The 24209-nt window shown below is 38.3% G+C and overlaps 1 protein-coding gene across 6 annotated transcripts in view; it reads left to right on the forward strand.

Annotated features, from left to right (window-relative positions):
• Positions 1 to 24209, forward strand: part of lyst (lysosomal trafficking regulator) — a 238577-nt gene that overhangs the window by 21809 nt on the left and 192559 nt on the right. For 5 of the 6 annotated variants that reach the window (XM_053620709.1, XM_053620710.1, XM_053620711.1 and 2 more), the window contains exon 4: positions 19079 to 19280. In XM_053620709.1, the coding sequence (XP_053476684.1) occupies positions 19079 to 19280 (202 nt within the window). Of the gene's footprint in view, positions 1 to 6652; positions 7060 to 19078; positions 19281 to 24209 lie in introns of all 6 variants that reach the window. The other variant, XM_053620712.1, reaches the window with a different exon arrangement.

The following is a 24209-nucleotide window of genomic DNA, read 5'->3' on the forward strand; positions in this document are numbered from 1 at the left end:
CATATTGTCTTTAAATTAGGGCTGCACGTTTATGGCCAAAATGATAATCCCGACTATTTTGATCAATTTTGAGATCCTGATTATCACGATTATTAATTGATTTTAGGGACCACATATTTTTATTGCACTTTCACATTTAAATAAACAGGCCGCTGTAAAACAACCTCCATGTTTTGCTACATTCCTGCTAATGTACAAATCTTTGCATCAAATTAGACTGGTCCTTCAAGTGAATCGTCTCGTAGAAGCAAATTATAAATAAAATTGTACCCAAATTATAGGATAAGTAAAAATGCCATCAACCAAATGAAAAGGATTCATTCGTCTGCAGAAAAGGCAATAAAGGTTTACAGGAGGAGAGACGCAGCCTGCACCACCCAGTAGAGTGGTGCAGGGATGATGTCATTTTGTACCGAAACCCGGAAGTTAGCATCACACTGGTTTCCTCGACAAAAACCCGATAGGATTTTCACATAGACTTTTGAATTATTTAAAAAAAATAAGCTCTGTGATTAACACAAGTTTACAACACTAACACGTTTTGTGCATCAAGATCATTTTCACAGATGAACACAACTTTTATGAAGTTTGAAGCCAAAATACAATCACCAGAAATAAAAAGCTAACCATGTGCTATAAACGAACTACACCACGGTCACTCAACTTCAACGTCACCATCACCAAGCTTTCAACAACTTTTCCAAACTTGATTTAAAACATTTTCCATAATACGGATTTACTCTGTGGATGAATCTTCATCCACTTTTTTGGGAAGGAAATTGTGAGAACCAGTTTCAGGGCTCTAAGGTAACAATTTCTTTTAGGAGCACTTGTGCTCCTAATTACAAAAATTTAGGAGCACAGTAAAAAATTTTGAAGCACGGTTAAAGTTGAGGGGTTTTTTTTTAGGCACATTAATGTGCCACGATATAACACACAAGTAGGCATAAGAAAACTTGAGCTTGTCAATTATGACAGAATTTAGGAACATAGTGTGAACGATGACAAATTAATTTACTTTCTGATAAACTAAATGTAATATTTTCAGTTAACATTACAGGCTGTATGCAAAAAAAACAACAAAAAAAAACCCGTTAACCTGTTCCACCTTGTAAACAAATACAATAAACCTCAATGTTCAGTCTTTGAAGTCTGCTCCTCTTAAATATATTTAAAGCTACACTATTAGACATTTCCCACTGTCATGGTTCTGGGTTGGAGTCAGTTCTTGAACTGTTCTGCGTATATTGTGTATATATCTGAATAAACTCATATAGGAAGTGATTGGGTGAGTTCATTTACCCGTCAGATGCAAAGTGCTTTAGTGTAATGGTGTTCATTAGAGATGCACCGATCAGGATTCTTATGACCGATCCAGATACCAATCTTTTTTTGTTTAAGCTTTAATCAGGAGGTCTGTCATAAACAGTTAAATGTAAGCTCTCTGCTCATGGTCATTGAGTTAAAATAATAACTGTTAATTGAGTTAAAATAATAGCAATGAGAAATACTGTTGGTTCAGGATTTTCTAAAAAAACAACTTCCAGAACAGTACACACACTTATAGAGACACTGTTGGCTTTAGTTCACAATAGCTTTAACCTGCTTTGTGATATACTAGCCAAAAAAAGTTGAATCCTTTGCTAATGAATGTTCCACCATGTTCGCTATGAGCTGAACATCAAACATGATTGCAGTGAGCATCATTGTGAGTTTTACAATTGTTTATGATTCATATATTTTCAAGGAAGAAATGGACCTGGCCTTGAAAAAGGTCAAGCTATTAAGTCTCTCTTCTTGTATAACCTTCACACCTGTATGGACACATGTAACCCTTTATACCCAACAGGGCAACCCATCCATGCATGACATCCTAAGGATGGCACAAATGATCTGAGAGAGTGGATCACCCTGGTAATAAATGGGGAAGAAAATCCCCAATTACTCACATAACACCGGAGGTTCTCACTCAGCCCTGGAAGGCTCTGAGATCCCTTTTGCTAATTGTACAGGCAAAAGGTCCTCAAAAGCGCTCTCACCAATACCCTTCTGGGGCAATGGGGTGTATGGAAAGGCAAACCCAGTACAAGCGGTGCAATCACCAGAGTGATAGGAATGACTACTACTCTTGTCAAAATGAAGGACAGTAAGACAGAGATAGTAGACCAGAAAAGATCATAACAATCAGAGATGCCACCACAAGGATAGGTAAAGAGGATCTGAGTTACAGGCCATAGTAGAACTATTGTCAGATATTCAGAGTGTCAAGAACGCAATAGCCAAGATGTCCAAGAGCTCTGAATATATATTGCTTGGGTGTTCCTCGCAATGACCAAGGACTGCGAGGAACACCCAAGCAGTGGCAAAGATGATCCACAAACACTTGCCATGAAAAGGAACCGAGGACCAACTAGGAAATCTCCCATTGATAATGGAAGACCTCAATATTAATCAGTATTTGGTAAAATTCTAATTAGTAATGAATCATGTAAGCACCACAAATCCGATTGCCTGTTTCAGGTTAAGACAATATTCTGTTTCCCAATTTCTGATTTCCTACCTACCCTATCTATCCCTGGAAATGCCTGTTTTAATTTGGAATGTGTTGCATGTAAACACTTCATTCACAAAATCCATTGAAATTAGGTATAAAGTGCTGTGGGAAAAAAAGTATTTGCTCCTGATTTCTTCTGTTTTCATGTATATCTCATACTAAATTGTTTCAGAAATTAAAACAAAATCTAAGATAGCACAAAGGCAACCTGAGTAAACACAAAATACAGTTTTTAAATGCTAATGTTTTTTTTAAACAAAAATGTTATCCAATACCAACTGGGCCTGTGTGAAAATATATTTGCCCCCGTAGTTACTAATTCCCCAAATCTATGAAACTGCATTCATAATGGGGCTCAGCTGGACTAGATGGAACCAGGCCTGATTACTGCAAACCCTGTTCAATCAAGTCAGCCTTTAAATAGAACCTTTTCAACAGCAGAAGTTGGTTAAATGGTCTTACCCAGTAATACACTATGCCAAAATTGGAACTCCAGAAATGTTCCGTAAGTTGAAACTCGAGCACAACTGGATTATACAGCAAGACAGTGATCCAGTGCATACGTTTTTGAACTGGGAGAAATACATTTCAATGTCTCTCTCATCAAATGGAGGCACTAATTGAATGTTCCTATTAATGTGGGAATGAGATTGAGGAGATGCAGGAGATGGAGGAGGAGGATCAGGTGGAGACATTTGCTTTGCCTATATTAAACTTAAGTTTTTTAAGGCATTTTTTTCCCCCTCATTCTCAGTCTAATTACCCATGTGTTATTTCTTTTCCACATTTCACTGTTCATGCTTTTTCCATATTACCATGATCATGCGGGTATTCTTGCTCCTCTTCAAATCATACTGTTGTTCTAGGCTTTTAAATTCAAGCTCATTCTCCAATTCTTGAACTTTCTCCTCCTGTTAAATCTAAGTATCTCTGTTTAAAGATGCAGTTGTTTTTCTTGCAATGCCTTAAAGTTTTAAGTCACTGGCCTTGCTGGATTCAAACGTAGAAGCATTCAAAAGATCTTCTGCCTTTTCCGTAAGCACTCTTTTGTCTACAAGGATTTTTCTTACAGTGCCTTGGAGAATTTTTTGCAATTTTGGCATTTGGCATAAAACCTTACTAATGTCCTATGGAAAACAGTTGTGTACTCCCAGACATTAAACATCTTTCTGCATTACCCCCTTTAGCTCAATACACATGAACTTGGACTCTCACACACGATGCATGTCTGTTTAATACATTTACCTTTGTAAAACAACCCCTTAGTATCAAACAACTTGTTTGAGATAGCTTGATTTTATTGGATGCCATTTAACTGACCTTTAGGACACAGGATCAATTTTTTGATCGAAGTTTTTGTTATACACTGAAGACATTTGGGTTTGTGATCATAAAATGAGAATGAGACGATAGATCACAATTTCAGCTTTAATTTTCTGACATTTCTACAGTGGTGCATGAAAGTTTGTGAATCCTTTAGAATTTTCTATATTTCTGCATAAATATAAACTAAAAAAGCATCAGATCCTCAAAGTACAACCCCAATTCCAAAAAAGCTGGGACACTGTGTAAAATGTAAATAAAAACAGTGCAGTGATTTGAAAATCTCATAAACCCATATGTTATTCACAGTAGAGCATAAAAAGCATATCAAACGTTTAAACTGAGTAAATGTACCATTTAAAGAAAATACGGTAATTTTTAATTTGATGGCCACAACACGTCTCAAAAAAGTTGGGATGGGGGCAACAAGATTCTGGAAAGTAAGTGTTACTAAAGAAACAGCTGGAGGAACATTTTGAAGTTAATTCGCAACATTGTTGGGTATAAAAAGAGTATCTTAGAGAGGCTTTCAGAAGTAAAGATGGGCAGAGGTTAACCAATCTGTGAAAAACTGCATCTACAATTTGTGTAACAATTTTAGAATAATGTTCCTCAATGTAAAATGGTGAATATCTCATCATCTACAGTACATATCATCAAAAGATTCCAAGAATCTGGAGAAATCTCTGTGTGCAAGGTTTCTTTTTGGAAACCATGGATGCTGCGTTCTCTAAACTAAAGAGGACTTAAGAGGAGAGGGACCATCCAGCTTTTTATCAGCGCTCAGTTCAAAAGCCTGCATCTCTGATGATATGGGGGGGTGCATTAGTGCCTATGGTATGGGCAGCTTGCACATCTGGAAAGGCACCTTCAATGCTGAAAGGTGTATATACAGGTTTTAGAGTAACATATGCTTCCATCCAGATTCCATACAATCATTACTTCTGAGAGACTCTGCTGCTCTAAGATACTCTTTTTATACCCGGTCATGTTACTGACAAGTTGCCAATTACAGCAGGCCAACTTTTTTGGAATTGGGGTTGTATATAAAGAGAACCCAATCAAACATATGAGACAAAAATATTATACTTGGTCACTTATTTATTGAGGAAAATTATCCAATATTAAACAAATGAGACAAAAAATATTTGTGTGAGTGGCAAAAGTATGTGAACCTTTGCTTTCAGTATCTGGTGTGACCTCCTTGTACAAAAATAACTGTAACTAAACGTTTCTGGTAACTGTTGATCAGTCCTGCACATCGGCTTGGAGGAATTTTAGACCATTCCACAGTACAGAACAGCATAATCTCTTGGATGTTGTGGGTTTCCTGACATTAACTGCTTGCTTCAGGTCTTTCCACAATATTTCTCTTGGATTAAGGTCAGGACTTGGCCATTCCAAAACATTAACTTTATTATTCTTTAACCACTATTTGGTAGAATGACTTATGTACTTAGGATTGCTGTCTTGCTGCATGCCCCACTTCTTTCAGTTCATCTGATTCAGTTCATGGACGGATGTCTTGACATTTTCCTTTAGAATTTGCTGGTATACTTCAGAATTCATTTGTATATCAGTGTTTGCAAGCCATCCTGGTCCAGATGCAGTAAAACGGGCCTAAACCATGATACCACCATCATATTTCACAGCTGGGCTAAGGTTGTTATGCTGGAATGCAATGTTTTCCTTTCTCCAAACATAATCCTTCTCATTTAAACCAAAAGTTCTATTTTGTCAAAATCGCCGAAAATGTTCTTTTTGGAGAGCAGAGGCTTTCTCCTTGAAACCCTGCCATGCAGAATATTTTTGTTCAGTGTACTCCTGATGGTGGGCTCATGAACAATAACATTAGCCAATAGTTGCTTAGAAATTACATAGGCTTTTAGTTGCTTAGAAATTACAATGGCTACTTTGTAAGCTTGCGGAATATTATGTGCCTTGCTCTTGGACTGAACTTTGTTGGTCGACCACTCCTGGGGAAGAGTAACAATGGTCTTGAATTTCCTACATTTTTACACAATCTGTTTGACTGTGGATTGGTGGAGTCCAAACTCTTTAGAGATGGCTTTGTAACCTTTTCCAACCTGATGAGCATCAACAACTCTTTCTGAGGTTCTCAGAAATCTCATTTGTTCCTGCCATGATACACTTCTACAAATGTGTTGTGAAGATCAGACTTTGATAGATCCCTGTTCTTTAAATAAAACAGGGCGCTCACTTTACATTTACATTTATTCACTTAGCAGAGGCTTTTATCCAAAGCGACTTACAAATGAGAAAGATACTTACACCTGATTGTCATCCCATTGATTGAAAACACCTAACTCAATTTTCACCTTCAAATTAACGCATAATCCTAGAGGTTCACATACTTTTGCCACTCTCAGATTTGAAATATTGGCTCATTTTCCTCAATAAATAAATGACGATGTATGTAATATTTTTGTCTCATTTATTTAATTGGGATGTGTTTGCCTACTTTTAGGAAAATCTGATGATTAGGTCATATTATCAGATTAGGTTATATTTATGACCAGATTAGGTCATATTTCTGCAGATATATAGACAATTCTAAAGGGTTCACAAACATTCAAGTACCAATGTTACAACATAGAACATCGTACCTTTTGTTGAACCCTTCATCCCCCCCCCCACACGTCATCAAAAATATTGGGACATGTGACTGACTGGTGTTTCTTGTTGCCCATGTGTGCCCTGTTAGATTGATTGTTTCAACAATTAATACTGCTGAATGTCTACTCTTGGTTTCAGCCCTGGGTTTCACCTGTGAAAACTGCATTTGTTGTTAAAAAAAGGATAAACCAACATGAAGACCATAGAACTGTCTATGGATGAAAAGCAAGCCATTTTGAAAGTGAGAAAAGGGGGAAGATTGATCAGAGCCATTGCACAAGCATTAGACATAGCCAGTACAACATTTTGGAATGTCCTGAAAAAGAAAGAAACCACTGGTCTACTGTCAATCAGACCGAACAGGCTGGCCAAGGAAAACAACATCAGCTGACAACAGAAACATTATGAGAGCAGTGAAAACACCAGTCAGTGACCTCAACAATCTCCAGGGCAGGGGTGACGGTATCTCAATCCACTGTTTGAATGAAGACTTCAAGAGCAGCAATTTAGAGGCCATAACACAAGATGCAAGCAATTCATCAACGGTAAGAATCGAAAGGCCAGATTGGAATTTGCAAAGAGATACAGACTTGAGTCACCAAGATTAACCTCTACCAAAGTGATGGACAGGCCAAAGTGTGGAGAAATAAAGGATCTCTTCATGATTCAAAACATACAAGCTCATCAGTCAAGATTAGGCTTGCATGGCTACTTCTAAAATGGGCTCACTTATCTTCATTGATGATGTAACTCATGTTGGTAGCAGCAGAATGAATTCAGAGCAATCTGTCTGCCAATTTACAGTGAAATGCATCCAGTCTAATTGGGAGGAACTTCATCATGCAGCAAGACAATGACCCAAAACATACCGCCAACACAACAAAGGACTTAATCAAGGGGAAAAAGTGGAAGGTTTTAAACTGGCAAAATCAATCACTAGACCTTACCCTAATGAGCATGCACTTCACCTCCTGAAGAGGAGACTGAAGAGAGAAACCCCCAAAACAAACAATAACGGAAAGAAGCTGAGCTGCAGTACAAGCCTGGAAAATCACCAAAAATAGAATGCGACAGTTTGCTGATGTTGCTGGGTCACCGGTTTGATGCAGTTATTGTGAACAAGGAATATGCAATCAAATGTTATGTCGTTTACTTCAATGCACGTTATGGCTATTTGTTCCTATACTTTTGCTCACCAAAGAATTTGGTGGTCTGCCACTGAAGGTGCCATGTTGCAAGTTGTTTAACACATCCAGATGCAAATAACAGGAAACAAAAGCTGAAGTTCTGATCTGTTGTCTTATATTCATATTTTGATCTGAAACCCCCTGTCTCCTCATGTATAGAAAAAAACAAAAGAATTGGCCTTGCCATTCCAATACTTTTGGTGGAGACTGTATTTCTCTCCCTGTTCTCCTCTTCCACATGCATGTAGTTACATTATCTTTGAATATATATATATATATATATATATATATATATTAGTACTGTGCAATAGTCTTAGGCATATGCAAAGAAATGCTGTAGAGCTGGGGTCTCAAACTCAAATTGCCCTTGGGCCACTTTTGGTTCTCATAGGTGGGCATATTCTCAAAATGTACTTTTTTTATAACCATTACCAACATATTTTATTAAACAAATTTAGTAGTAGTAAACATAACCATAACAATACCATAACAATAACTTGGTACCAATTTCAACATAAATGTAATAGTTCACAGACACACACATTTTTGTTTTGTTTCAATTCTTGCCGGATACCTGACAGCGCTTCTTGTCACACAATTGAGATACATTTGCCCTGATCCAGGAGGTTGTAGTCGAAACCTTAAGTATAGCTCCCAGATGGGCATCAGTAATCCTGGACCTGTACTTGCATTTATTAAAGTTCATCTGTGTGAAAAACTTTTCTCAACAATATCTGCTTCCAAAAAGGCACATTAACCGACTGAACATTTTTAACAGTTCTGGGAAGGATGGAGGTAAGTCTCTCAGAAATTGTCCAATGAGATCTGCTTTTCCCTGTGCCTCCCTGAATTTAGTTTTTAGTTCACTATTACACTGCAAGTCAATAAGTTCCATTTGCAACACACTTGGGACACTCTCCACATCAACTGAGAAGGGGTCTGCAAACAGCTGGAAAGTGTCAAAGCGGTGTGCTTTGAAATCAGCAAAGCGCTCCTCAAATCCCTTCAGTAGGTTGTCAATAGCAGTTGTATATTTATCACCACTGAATGATGTGCCCTCCTCCACAAGAGATCTGCATGACGGGAAATGGCTAAGGTTTTTTTGCAGAAAGCTGACATTTCCACAGTCTCAGTTTTATGGAGAAGGCTTCCACGTTTTCATAAGCTGCTGTGATGAGCTGATCAGGGCCCTGGAGCTTCAGGTTAAGGATGTTTAGCTCATGTGTTATGTCCACTAGGAATGCAAAATCCATCACCCATTTTGGATCATCAAATTCATGAACATCCATTCTGCCATCTTCCATGAATCTCTTCACCTCTGTTCTTAACTCAAAGAATCTCTTCAGGACATTTCCCCTGCTGAGCCAGCGCACCTCAGTAAAGTACATCACCATATGCTGACTCAATTTCTTGCAAAAAGGCCTTGAACTGGCAGTGCTGAAAACTCCTGGATCGGATGTAATTAATACATTTCAGGACAACAGACATGCCATGTTCATATTTCAGGCACTTGCTGCACAGTGCCTGTTGGTGTATAATGCAGTGCAGAACAACTGCTGGACCTGCTTTTTCCTCTTCTAATTTTCTTTGTACCAGCGCAACCTGACCGTTTTTTCTGCCTGTCATAGATGGGGCTCTGTCAGTTGTAATGCCTACCTGTCGACTCCATGGTAAACGAGTACGCTCAAATGCGTCACACAGCTCCTGAAAAATATCTTTGGATGTGGTGCGGCCGTGCATTGGACACAAACTTAGCAACTCTTCTTTCACTTCGAACTTCATTAATACCCCTTATGAAAATTGTGAGCTGAGCATTGTCAGTTTTATCTGTGCTTTCATCAAGCGCCACAGAGTATGCAGTGAAAGCTTTAACTTTATCACGTAACTGATCATAAATGTCACTTGATAACTCGCTGATCCGCTCCGCCACTGTGTTAGCCGACAGTGCTATATTGTTGAACAAGCTCTTTTTTCAGGACATAAAATATCCGCAACTTTCATCATGCAGTCCTTCAGAAACGGTCCTTCAGTGAATGGCTTTCCGGCTTTGGCGATTAATTCACTCACCACATAACTTGCCTCGACTGCAGTATCGGCATCCTTTTTGGCTTTATGAAAAATACTTTGCTGAGATATAAATCCTCTCTGTAGCTGCGTGGCTCGTGTTGCCCTCTCATCTCCCTCATACTTCTCGTACTGCTCTCCGTGTTTAGTCCAATAATGACGGTTGATGATATATTCCTTTAAAACTGCAACTTTTCCGTTGCATATCAGGGAGGTAGCATTTCTATTAAACTCCACAAAAAAAATACTGGGTAGTCCATCTTTCTTGAAACAGTCTGTGTTCATCATCCACCTTACGTTTTGATTTTGACAGCGACATCTTTGTTCTTCAGCACCTTGCGTGCATTTTGGCCAACTTTGACCTTTGCCATAACAAACGAAATGCATTTAAAAAAAAAAAAAACTGAATTGTGTTTTTATTTTAATTATTTCAAAATGGTAGCTTGAATTGGCATGAAACCGCTATAAAATATCATTAGATTTGGCGGGCCAGATTATATATATATTTTTTTACATCCCGTCGTGGGCTGGACTGAGGGGGAAGGCAGGCCTGAAGTGGCCCGTGGGCTGGGAGTTTGAGACCCCTGCTGTAGAGCAAGTGTGTGTGTGTGTGTGTATATATATATATATATATATATATATATATATATATATATATATATATATATATATATATAATATAAAATGTATAAAAATTTTATCAGAGGTATAAAAAAATAAATAAAGTGAAAGATATTCTTGAGATGCTCCAGTATTCAAGTGTAATAATTTAGTTTAGGGTATGTTTTTCTGTTTTTTGTGTGATTTTGCTTGATGTATCATAGATGAGCTCATGAATTGCACACTATATGGCCAAAAGTTTATGGAACAGCTGATCATAATAGTCATATGTGCTTGTTGAACATCCTATTCTAGAATTAATCCCTCTTAGCTGTTATAATACTCTAATCAACTCTTCTGTGCATGCTTTCCACTAGATTTTGGATCATGGCTGTGGGATCAGCCACAAGAGCATTAGTGAGGTCAGGCACTGATGTTGAGTGAGAAGGTCTGGTGCACAGTCGGCTTTCCAAATTCATCCCAAAGGTGTTTAGTGGGATTGAGGTTTAGGGCTCTGTGCAGGCCATTTGAGTTCTTCCACGCCTACCTTGGCAAACCATGCCTTTATGGACCTTGCTTTGCGCACAAGGACATTATCATGCTGGAACAGGTTTTGGCTAGGTCCCTTAGTTTCAGTGAAGGGAAATTGTAATGCTACAGCATACAGAAAGGTGCACATATGGGTGTTGTGGTCAGGTGTCCACAAACCTTTTGCCATATAGTATACATTTTTGAGGCTTGGCCCACAGCCTTTTAGAGCTGGCACTATTAGAGCTGCTGTTATAGAACAGAATTTAAAACCTTTTAACCAATCATAGTTGAGAATTACATTGACTTACATTACCTACCCTAATATTGGCACCCTTGGTAAATATGAGCAAAGGAGGCTGTGAAAATTTGTTTTTTTTTTTTCGTTTAAGATATTTTGTTAAAATATTTTCAAAAATACTCTGCTGTCATGGATATCAAACAGTTGCAAACACAACACAGGTTTATCTACAAAAATATCTTTGTTAAATGTATGTGTGCCACATTTATTGGCACCCCTATGAATTCATATGAGAAAGATATTTGATGTATATTCCCACCGATATTTAAAAATATTTTTAGTACACCTGGGTGACAAGGAACAGGAAATTGTTCACCCATGACTTCCTGTTTCACAGGGGTGTAAATATGATGTAAATCACAGGCCAAATTCCCTTAGTCATTCATGACAAAGGGTAAGACCAAGGAATATAGCTGTGATCTGTGGTAAAATGTTGTTGAGCTTCACATAATGGGAAGTGGCTATAAGAATATAGCAAAAGCATTGAAAATGCCCATTTCCACCTTTAATGCAATCATTAAGAATTTCCAGTCAACTGGAAATGTGTTAAATCAGACCTGGAAGAGGACACGTGTCTATATTGTCTCAGCGCACTGTGAAGAGGATGCTTCAAATTGCCAAAAAATCTTCGAGGATCACATCTGGAGAACTGCAGAACTTAGTCATGTCTTGGGGTCAGAAAGTCTCGAAAAACTACAATCCATATCATGGTTAAATATGGTGCTGGCTCTTTAATGTTTTGGGGCTGTTTTTCTGCCAGATGACCTGGATATTTTGTTAGGATACCTGGCATCATTGACTCTATCAACAGATATTAAATGAAAACCTGACTGCCTCTGCTAGAAAGCTTAAAATTGGTCGTGGTTGGATCTTCCAGCAGGACAATGATCCAAAACATACATCAAAACCAACACAAAAATGGTTTACTGACCACAAAATCAAGGTCCCCTGACTTGAAACCCATAGAAAACCTGTGGAGTGAACTGAAAAGGAGAGTCCACCAGCATGGACCTTGAAATTTGAAGGATCTGGAGAGATTCTGTATGGAGGAATGCTCTCAGATCCCTTGCCATGTATTTTCAAACCTCAGTGGGCATTATAGGAGAAGACTCAGCTGTTATCTTGGTAAAGGGAGGTAGCACAAAGTATTGACTAAAAGGGTACCAATAATTGTGGCACACGTATATTTAACAAAGATATTTCTTTTTTTTAATAAACCTGTGTTTTGTTTGCAATTGTTTGATATCCATGAGAGCAGAGTATTTTTGTGAATTTTTTGAACAACAGATCAAAAGTTAGGGTTAGGATAAAGACAATTTTTCACAGCCTTCTTTGCTCATATTTAACAAGGGTGACAATATTAGTTAAGGACACTGTACAAGATTTATTTTTATGGCAACCAGTTTAGCTGGAAATAGTGTTATTTACTGATTTATTATTTTTTGTTGTACAAAACAGTGATGAGATGTGGAAGAAAACAGGCAGTGAGGACATCGGCTCTTTGTAGCATTTTTATGCACATCTTCACTTCAGTGTTGTGATACAAAGATTGCTCTGAGCCACCAGTGATGTGTCCTTGAGGAAGATTAAGTATCATGTGACATCACATGCTTTCATGTGATGCACTGCCCACCCAGATCTGGAAAGCATCCATTTGCCTTTCCAATTTTATGGAATTTGAAGTGCAGGGCAGAAAATTCATTCATTACTAAAGCATAGAAGTATTTGTAGCAACTGTACATATTGCAATAGTAGTAACTATGTGCTGGGGTGGAGGTTGGTGTCTAAGCAGTGAAAAATGAATGTGCACTTCAGTTCTTCACTTCCACCATGCTTGTAGAAGGGAGGTGAGTCAGGAAAAATGTCTTGTTTATGGTATTTGAATGTCATATTTAGTTGTGTCTTTAAGTGTGTATGTTATATGGAGATTATGATTGTTTCATAATTATGATCAGATTATGTCTGTATATTTACAACTGTATTTACAAATGCCATATACTCTTGCATCAAACAAGTGTGCATCAAATGTGTGCCAATTTATGAAATCAGGGCAGTCCTTAAGGATGTAGCAGTGGCTCTCTGGCAGTTCTAGGATTTGAACTCCAGTTACCATCACATAATCTTAACTGCTGAGTTAATACTGCTACTTTTTATGTTGTTGGTTGTGCCCTCTCCTCTTATATCTCCTCTCTTCCATAGGCCTTAAGATGAGTAAATCAGAACTAATATTTGTAAATCAGAACCTTTGTCATCATCTAAATGCAATAGCAACATTTTTTAAAACATGAAAATTGAACATGGAATGAGTCACATACTAAACTATTGGACCTGTGTGCTTGTTTCAGTGAAGAGGTTGGAAATAGTGTATCTTCCTGGTCAGGAGGATGGAATAACAGGCTAAAGTGATACCGTAAGCCTCTCTGTGTCAGTGTCAGATGACTGGAGCAGGCTAGGTCCTGTGTTCTCTGTAAATGTATTGCATAACAGCTAGTCCCTCACGAGTTCAGCCGTCACACAGAGGATTCTAGATTAAGATGAATAATATCAGTTGTTTGTGGAGTCCAGGAATGAAATAGAAGCACAGTTTATTCTCTGTTTTCTATTAATTTTATAGCTCCCGTATATTTGTATCGTTCATATTTTCAACAAACAATTGTGCGTTTGAAATTTTTAAAAAAAGTGACAAGTTAGGCAAAATAACCTCCATTGATCTAACCAGAATTTGTTTTTCTCAGTTAGGTAGGTAGGTAGGTAGGTAGGTAGGCACAATATGTGTGCATGCACTGTATGTGTCTATGTACAGTGCCTTACAAAAGTATTCAATCCCCTTAAGTCCTCATAGTCATCTGAATTACAAATGACACCTACACAGATTGTTCCAGATTTTTTTTGCAAACCAAAAATCTGAAAAATGCTGCTTGAAAAAGTATTCAATCCCTTCAGACTAGTATTTTGTAGAACCACCCTTTGCAGCAGTAACAGTTTTAAGTCTGTTGAGAAGTTCCTCCCAACTTTGCACACTGTTTGGGAATGATTTTCGCCCATTCTTCCTGGCAGATTTTTTCCAGGTTCTTCATGTTGGATGGATGTTGTTTGTTGGCTTCAATTTCCAAACAGATTCTCAGTGGAACTCTTCTGTATTGTTTTGGTCTTGTGTTTAGGCTACAACAACTAATCGATAATAATCAATTATGAAAATTGTCAACGAATCTCATTATCAATTAGTTGGTCTAATGATACGAGGTACATTTACTCCCTACGTTACTTCTCTTCCGAAAACACGCTTCGGAGAATAAATACTAAACTTGTGTCCCAAATGACGCACTATCCACTTAGCCTATGCACTGTCTACCATCTAGTATATGAATTTTAGAAAGGCAGTATCATCTCAAATGGAACACTAGAGGATTTTTTACTAACCCGAAAGTATAAGCTTCTTTCTAGTCAGTGGCGCATGACGTCACACGCACGTAATGCGACGCAGCTAGCCAGAATCCAGAGTCACCGACAATAACTTTCTTTAGTTTACTGTTTATATCACAGTTAACTTTTATTCCGAACATGACCTCAGTCACCATGAGACTGAGGTGAAATCATCAAGTGACTGAGGAAGAACGTGTGTGACCTCCAAGTCCTCTAAGGCAGGGGGGCATATTATATTAAACACTGCGGAGAAGATCTAACTTTATAAAGCGGAGTTTGTGTAGCACGGAAGCATGACAGTGATGATGCTGTTAGTTGCTTAAAAGATAATTTAAGTTTGTCATTATATGCTATATCAGTGTAAATTCTGTTGTTTATTATAACGGAAGTGATGTGTTAGTAACTAGGCCGCATAGCTCCTCACGCGCGGTGTAGATGTGCTGATACACAGTGGGAATGCAAGTAAGACCTGTAATGTCTAATTAAAACACTATGATCAAAAGTAAGCATAAGTAAAACAATATTTCTAAAGACAGTGAGTAACAGAAACGACAAGGTGCAGTGAAAGTGAGTTTTTATTATTAATTTAAGACTCTAATTAATTCAGTACTTTTTGTGCATCTATAAAAAGTAATGCATATATACTATTATATAATAGTGTGAACTTACCCAAGTTAATTTTTAATCACAGAAATGTCCTTTTACTTCGCTACATTCTGTGCCGTTCCTCCGTGACTGTTAAATATTAATGAATGTATGTAGTTTTAATAATTGGTTTAAATGACGTATAATTCGGTCGCGAACCTTGCGATGCGCTGAAGTGGTCTGACACAACAACCGCTCACGTTTTTAGCATCCTAGAGAACGGGGAGAAGCGAGCATGTCTCTCTCTCGCACACACACACAGAGTGAAATAACATATATATAAAAAACAGTGCATCCGGAAATTATTCACAGCGCTTCACTTTTTACACATTTTGTTATGTTACAGCCTTATTCCAAAATGGATTAAATTCATTATTTTCCTCAAAATTCTATAAACAATACCCCATAATGACAATGTGAAAGAAGTTTGTTTGAAATCTTTGCAAATTTATTAAAAATAATAAACAAAAAAAAGCACATGTACATAAGTATTCACAGCCTTTGCCATGACACTCAATATTGAGCTCAGGTGCATCCTGTTTCCACTGATCATCCTTGAGATGTTTCCACAACTTGATTGGAGTCCACCTGTGGTAAATTCAGTTGATTGGACATGATTTGGAAAGGCACATACCTGTCTATATAAGGTCCCACAGTTAACAATGCATGTCAGAGCACAAACCAAGCCATGAAGTCCAAGGAATTGTCTGTAGACCTCCGAGACAGGATTGTATTGAGGCACAGATCTGGGGAAGGGTACAGAAACATTTCTGCAGTTGAAGGTCCCAGTGAGCACAGTGTCCTCCATAATCTGTAAATGGAAGAAGTTTGGAACCAGCAGGACTCTTCCTAGAACTGGCCGCCCGGCCAAACTGAGCGATCGGGGGAGAAGGGCCTTAGTCGGGGAGGTGACCAAAAACCCGATGGTCACTCTGACAGAGCTCCAGCATGTCTCTGTGGAGAGATGAGAACCTTCCAGAAGAACAACCATCTCTGCAGAACTCCACCAATCAGGCCTGTATGGTAGAGTGGCCAGACGGAAACCACTCCTCAGTAAAAGGCACATGATAGCCCGCCTGGAGTTTGCCAAAAGGCACCTGAAGGACTCTCAGACCAAAGATTGAACAAAGATTGAACTCTTTGGCCTGAATGGCAAGCGTCATATCTGGAGGAAACCAGGTACCAGTCATCACCTGGCCAATACCATCCCTACAGTGAAGTATGGTGGAGGCAGCATCATGCTGTGGGGATGTTTTTCAGCGGCAGGAACTAGGAGACTAGTCAGGATTGAGGGAATGATGAATGCAGCAATGTACAGAGACATCCTTGATGAAAACCTGCTGCAGAGCGCTCTGGACCTCAGATTGGGGCGACGGTTCATCTTCCAACAGGACAACGACCCTAAGCACACAGCCAAAATAACAAAGGAGTGGCTACAGGACAACTCTGTGAATGTCCTTGAGTGGCCCAGCCAGAGGCCAGACTTGAACCCGATTGAACATCTCTGGAGATATCTGAAAATGGCTGTGCACCGACGCTCCCCATCCAACTTGATGGAGCTTGAGAGGTCCTGCAAAGAAGAATGGGAGAAACTGCCCAAAAATAGGTGTGCCAAGCTTGTAGCATCTTACTCAAAAAGACTTGAGGCTGTAATTGGTGCCAAAGGTGTTTCAACAAAGTATTGAGCAAAGGCTGTGAATACTTATGTACATGTGCATTTTTTTGTTTTTTATATTTAGTAAATTTGCAAAGATTTCAAACAAACTTCTTTCACATTGTCATTATGGGGTATTGTTTGTAGAATTTTGAGGAAAATTATGAATTTAATCCATTTTGGAATAAGGCTGTAACATAACAAAATGTGCAAAAAGTGAAGTGCTTTGAATACTCTCTGGATGCGGTGTATGTATATGTGTGTGTGTGTGTGTGTGTGTGTGTGTGTGTGTGTGTATATATGTATATATGTGTATATATATATATGTGTGTATATATATATATATATTATATATATATATTATTTATATATATATATATATATATATATATATATATATATATATATATACACATATATACACGTATATGTATGTGTGTGTGTGTATATATATATATATATATATATATATATATATATATATATATATATATATATATATATATATATATATATATATATAAAATTAATTAATTTAAGTACTATAGTTATTGTACCCGTACTACGAGACCTGATCATGCTCACTTTATATTTTACATAATCTTGTAATTAGAAACTTGTTTAAATTAGGTTTATCATAAGTTTTATCACTGTGTTCAGCTACAGTATATTTTTCCATGCACCACCTGGTGGTTTTTGTGTGAAGCACAACAAATTAATTTAAATTCTTAGCCGTGCCTGCAGTAACCCGTGTGATTGCATGTGACGAATCGCAATACCGCGTGAAAAAACGCACATTCTTAAAGGCCACTTCTGTACTGTATTTAGAGAGTTTAAGAACCCCCTTGTTTGTGTAATCTCTGTGGTGTTCCCGGTGAGTGTTACATAGTGGTGGCCTATACGGAGGTTGCTTACTCTGTTATTTTGTCTATATTTGCTTTGGTTAAAAAATAAATAACAAAGAAAAATATGAAGGATTTTTATGTTGTTCATTCTGTTCATGGTGTAAATATTGTGTCACACAATGTTGCAAGGGCTAATGATGAGGTTGTGTATTTTTCAGCCGGCCTATTTGTCACATGACACAATCCTACTTTAGAAATAACTTCCATGTTAATTTCTTTGTACATTTCTGACATTGAGAAGTCTGCTGATGATGATAATGATGATGTGCAGAATATGGGTTATGTACAAATACTGCAGGCAGATAGTGACCAACTGAAAGTGGATTTTTTGGCCGTTAGAGAACAGGTAGAGACTCTCGACAAAGATTTCAAACAATCCATAAACGGCACACTTAACCGGGAAACCAGGTTCAGGGATACAGTGGACGCTAGATTAATTCAGATGGAGGACTATTTTCAAAGGTTCCTGGAGAAGCTAGAGCAGGGGGTTGTAGATTGTTTCCTGCGGAGAGACACAAAATGGGAGAGTCAGATACAGAAAATCAGACAGGCTAGCACCCCAACTCTCTACAGGTTACGGCATTACACCCCATCTACCACCCACATTTCTTCCATCCATGCTTCCAAAACGCTGCTACCTGCACCTAGAGGTAGAATCGCACCATCCAACTCTTTGAGTGCCGCATGTATTGTCAATCCACCTGCAGACATTCAACCCCCAATGCCCTTTCATCCTTTGCAGACAGACTGTTTCTGTATCCTTCTTGGCCAATGAGGTCATATTTTTTGGATCATGAGCAGATCCTTTGTTTTTCCACACTTTCTCCACGCCTTTCCATCACTTGGGTAGAGGTCAATTTTGTCTAGTCTTCTCAATCCATAAAACTTTTTTTGTGGAATACAAGGTTCACCTATAGCTCTTACTATAGGCATAAGCTGTTATGAAAATGCTTGTCGTGTACAAAGTGGATAAGAAGAAAAGGGATTGGCAGACATTGTATGGTCACCACATGATTTTGTGTTAAAGGTTGTCTGTTCATGCACACGACGTGTCCAGGCGGCTAGGAGAGTTGAAATAGAGCTTACTCTACCACAGCGCTGTTTAATTTTTGAATCTGAATCCTTTGATTAATTTTCAATAACAGCAGGTCTCTAAAAGTGGTTCTGACTGATTTAATGATGTTTAAATTAATTTGTTCATTCTAATCAATGTATTTTTTTTTATGTTTGTCTATCCATCTACCTCTCTCACTCTAGCTCAGACATGAGTGGTGCCAGTAACACACTGGCTAGGGAATTTCTGACAGATGTTCACCAGCTCTGTAGTGTGGTGGCTCAACGAACAGAGGCCCCCAGTGAGGAGGAAGAGGAGGAGGGTCACATGGTGGCTCTGGGAGAGTACCTGGCTCAAGGCCGTGGCTTCCTGCTGCTAAGCACCCTGGATGCTGTCCTTGATCAGGTCAGTTAATTCTTTATTTCAAACATATTCAAACTTTTTCACCATGAGCCCCACATCCCAGTTTTTTGAGAACTTGAAAATCCCCCCCCCCCCCAAAAAAAAAAAAAGCTTGTCAAATTATTGCCTAGTATTACCTTTTGCAGGCTAAAACCAAGACCCCATGAGCCGCACATTCACAGATACACATCAATTGTTGCATTTGGCATCACAGGAAAGCAGAGCCATAACTATAGATAGGGATTCAAGAATGATTTGTAGTTTCATGCATTTGCCAGTCCATTATGGGAAAATCGTTTTGAATATCAGAGTTCCTTTGATAACCTTGCTACAGATCCCAAGATGATGTGAGCCAAATTTTTGTTTTTGGTCCCCCGAGATTGAGAGATGGTCTCATTAATGAGCGTCATAATCACTTCCCCTCAAATGACTTCCCAGTTTATGAACCTTGGTATCATCCTAGACTCAGTATTATTCTTAACCGAGTAATTAAATTCAGTCGTTAAGAATAGTTTTCATCAATTACGGATTATTTCTAAATTTAGAATATTTTTGTCTTTCCAAGATTTGGAGAAGGTTATTCATGCTTTATCACATCGCAGCTAGATTATTGTAATTCATTGTACTTGGGTCTTCCTCAGTCATCTCTTGCTTGTCTCCAGATGGTTCAGAAAGCAGCTGCAAGTCTGTTGACCAGGGCAAAGAAATATGATTGTCACCCCAATTTTAGCATTGCTCCATTGGCTCTCGGTCCATTTTAGGATCCAGTTTAAGATTCTGTTGTTTGTCTTTAAAACTCTTAATGATCAAGCTCCTTCTTATCTCAAAGGTGTTCTTACACCACATTCACCTAGCAGATTTTTAAGATATTCTGATAGGTTTCTTTTTTATGTCCCTCGATCCCATTTAAAAACTAAGGAGGATAGAGCTTTGTCAGTTGCCACCCTCGTTTATGGGATCAGTTGCCACTGGACATCTGCCTTGCACCCTCAATTATCATTTTTAAAAAGAGGCTGAATGCATATCTCTTCTCCCAGGTGTTTTAATCAAATTTGAACTATGGTCTGTTGTCTGTCTTTATTTGGTATTATTCTGTTTTCTATTTTACATTTCTTACTGTGTTCAGCACTTTGGTCAGGTTTGCTGTGTTAAATGTTCTATATAAATAAAATTTACTTACTTACTTTACTAAATTTGGAGGAGGATTAGCAAAAATGTCAGTTAGATGTAAGCATTTTTTAGCATGTTATTGTTACTTTTGACCAGTAGGTGGTGCTCTAACAAGGTTTGCTGCATAGCTTCAGGTCATAGTCCTGAAGGTGCCTACCAGGTTTAGTGTCATTGCTGAGATACAATGTCATTCCTGTTTGGTGGCTTTGCTGTCAGATTCGTTGGCCCATTACGGACAAACCATTTGATTATTCAGAATTCTTTTGATAATCTTTGTGAGGCTTACTCTGAAGATGATGTGTGCCAAATTTGGTGATGAGTGGACAAAATTTGTAGGAGGAGTGCCGAAAAAAACAGTTTTTAGCAAAATCCTCGATGGTCGACAGGAAGTATACTTGAACTTCAGATGGTGTTGTGCATTCACTTCAGCATACTCCAGGGAATTATAAGACAAAATAACTGAATTTAGCACAAATTCTTCAAGTTATATAATAAAAAAACATTAAAGTTCCCAAGGTGGCACAGTCACAAAACTTCTTGGATACATTCAGGGCATGGTCCTGTGGATGCTTATCAAGTTCCATGATACTTAGATGCATTGCTGAGATACACCCTCCCATCCTGTTGTTTGCATTTGCCAGCAGGTTACAGAAGAACAGTTCTGAATATCAAAATTCCTTTGATAACTTTTGTTCAGACGCATCTCAAGATGATTTTTGATCAAAATTTGTAGGGGGAGTAGCCGGAGGGGGGGGTTCAGAAAATGGCAGAAATTTACATCACATGGTGTGTTGAACTCATCTCGACCCAGGGAACCCAGGGTTGACTGGCTTTTAAATTTTGGACACACAATTCAAAGGTTATGACGATAAACATACTTCCAAATTAGGCCCAAATTTGACCCAGTAGTGGTGCTAGAGCATTGGCAGCACTTGGCGGAAGTTTGGTCAGAAGGTTCTTTAGGCCTTGCCCAAACAGTATGGCAAAATTCCCCAATCAGCCAACTGGTAAAAAGTTTGGAGAACTTTTGTCTGTGGGCTGCCATAGACACCCTAGCCAGATGATGATGATCATGATGAAGAAGAAGTAAATGTAGAATAACAATTGGATGCAAACGCACCATCTGTGTTTGGCCCCTAATAAAACAACATGAAAATAAATCTTGTAATGCAACAGAAGGGGGTGATAAATGCACTGAACATTAAGAAACATAACAGTACATTGTCGATATAATCCTTTTGCAAATCGCTTGTGTAATGTCCGTCATGAAACCATGAATAATTTCTGACCAGTGCAGGAGAGCAGATCAAACAGTGTATTAAATCATTATAATTATAATTATAATTGCCATTAAAATTCTTTAACTGTTGGATTTTAAACTTCATTTAATCTTTTTTGTGTAGTCAAAATGTGTTGTTCTTTTTTTCTTCAGTTTTCAGAAATTTTTCAGGGGCATTCCTAATATAGTTAGCTGATGTTAACTATATACAGTGCTGTGAAAAAGTATTTCTTCTGTTTTTGTGTATATCTCATACTAAATTGTTTCAGAAATTTAAAAAAAATTCAGATAAAACAATGGCAACCTAACTAAACACAAAATACAGTTTAAAATGATAAGGTTATTTATTGAAGCAAAAACGTTATCCAATACCAGCTGAGTCTGTGTGAAGATTTATTTGCCCCCATAGTTACTAATTCCCCAAACTATGAAACAGCATTCATAATGGGGTTCAGCTGGATTAGACGCAACCAGGCCTGATTACTGCCAGCTCTGTTCAATCAAATCAGCACTTAAATTGAACTTTTACAACAGCATGAAGTTGGTTAGAAGGTCTTACCCAGTAACACACTATGCCAAAATTGAAATACCTGTAAATTCCAGAAATGATGAGGAAGAAGTTGATTGAAATACATCAGTCTGGGAAGGGTTGCAAAGCTATTTCAAAGGCACTGGGATGCCAAAGGACCACAGTGAGAGCCATTATCTCCAAATTGAGGAAACTCACACTAGTGAGGCACAGTAGTGAACCTTTCCAGAAGTGTCCGACCTTCCAGAATTCCTCCAAGAGCACAGCAACGACTCATCAAGCAAGTCACAAAAGAGTCAAGGACAACATCAAAGGCCCTACAGGCTTCTCTTGCATCAATAGAGTTGACTATTCATGACTCTACTATAAGAAATACACTGAGCAAAAATTGCATCTATGGAAGAGTGGTGAGGCGAAAACCACTGCTAACCCAGAAGAACATTAAGACTCATCTGAATTTTGCCAAAAAACACAGCTTGATTCTCCCAAAAGTTTTGAGGATTATGTTCTCTGGATTGATGAGTCGAAAGTGGGACTATTTGGAAGACAGGGGTCCCGTTACATCTGGCGGAAACCAAACAGAATTCCACAAAAAGAACATCATACCTACGGTCAAGCATGGTGGCGGATGATGGATGAAGGATGATGGTGTGGGGATGCTTTGCCGCTTCAGGCTGTGGGCAGCTTGCAGTAATTGAGGGAAACATCATAAACAAAAAACACGAATTCTGCTCTCTACCAGAAAATCCTAAAGGAGAATGTCTGGTTGAAATTCAAGCACAACTGGATTATGCAGCCATGATCCAAAGTATAGGAGTAAGTCTTAGCCCTGTAAGTAAGTGAAAAAGACTAATCTCCAGTTATCTGAAGCATTTGGTTGCAGTTATTGCTGCCAGGGGCGTAACCTGGCCTGGACATTCGGGGCTGTAGCCCGAATATTTTTTCTTTAACCCCGAATAATTCTCTACTTGGAGAGGTTTGTCACTACATAACTGAATGTCAGTAAAAGAAGACAGTGGAGTTGTCATTGTATATTTCGGTGAACGGAGGCGAGACCAGTCAGACAGGGTTTACAGGAAAATACATGGAAACACTCTTGTCTTATTGGCTGACAGCTCTCAATTCTGCCAAACACTAGCTCACAGTCAGTGTGAGGGGGAAAATGGATATACACCAATTAAAAAAAAATTAAACAGTAAAAGGTGTAAGAAAAAATTAAGAGAATGTCAAAGATCTCAAAGAAGAATAACTTTATTACAGCGTGGCAGTGACAAAGTATATGAAGCACTTCGGGTTTGTTGGAGTCAAAGTGAACCCTGAGTAATATCAGCACAGATATTTTATACTGTGTTTCAAACCAGGTTTTCTGTATGTAATGTAAACTAAGTTTCATTCTAAATGTAAATTACGGATATCATTTGATGTGATCACTTTCCGTTCTCACAGTACTGATGTTGTTACAGATGTAACCCCAAATGATGAGGTGATTGGATTATCGAGACAAATGTCTTTCTGAATGCTAATTACGGTCACAGAGCCCGTTGTTCAGGGATGGTTCTTGATGTCCCACTGCCACTCCCATTCTATAACTGTGTGAATGTCACTTTAGGTGGTATTATACGCATATTGCTGAGGCCCAGATAAATTGTCCCTTTTGATAATTCTGCCTTTTTGGGGAACAAGCTTATCCTAAAACAGTTCGGGGTGGAATCTGCTGAGAGGCAGTCTGTAATTTCTAAGGGGTTGAAATTGAAACAGTAACATCCTTTCATGCTGAGCAGGAAAAAAAGATGTGTACATGTCTACATGACTTCCAGTTTACGTGAACATGATATGAGCAGAGCATAAGGAAAGATATTGTACTTTGCATTTCACTGTAGCAGCTAAACCCATAGCTTAGTTGTGCCTCCCCTTGGCTAGCGACACCAAACTAGCCTAGTTAGAAAAGTTTTAT

Source organism: Ictalurus furcatus, chromosome 3, assembly GCF_023375685.1.
Source record: "Ictalurus furcatus strain D&B chromosome 3, Billie_1.0, whole genome shotgun sequence".
Classification (NCBI taxonomy): domain Eukaryota; kingdom Metazoa; phylum Chordata; class Actinopteri; order Siluriformes; family Ictaluridae; genus Ictalurus; species Ictalurus furcatus.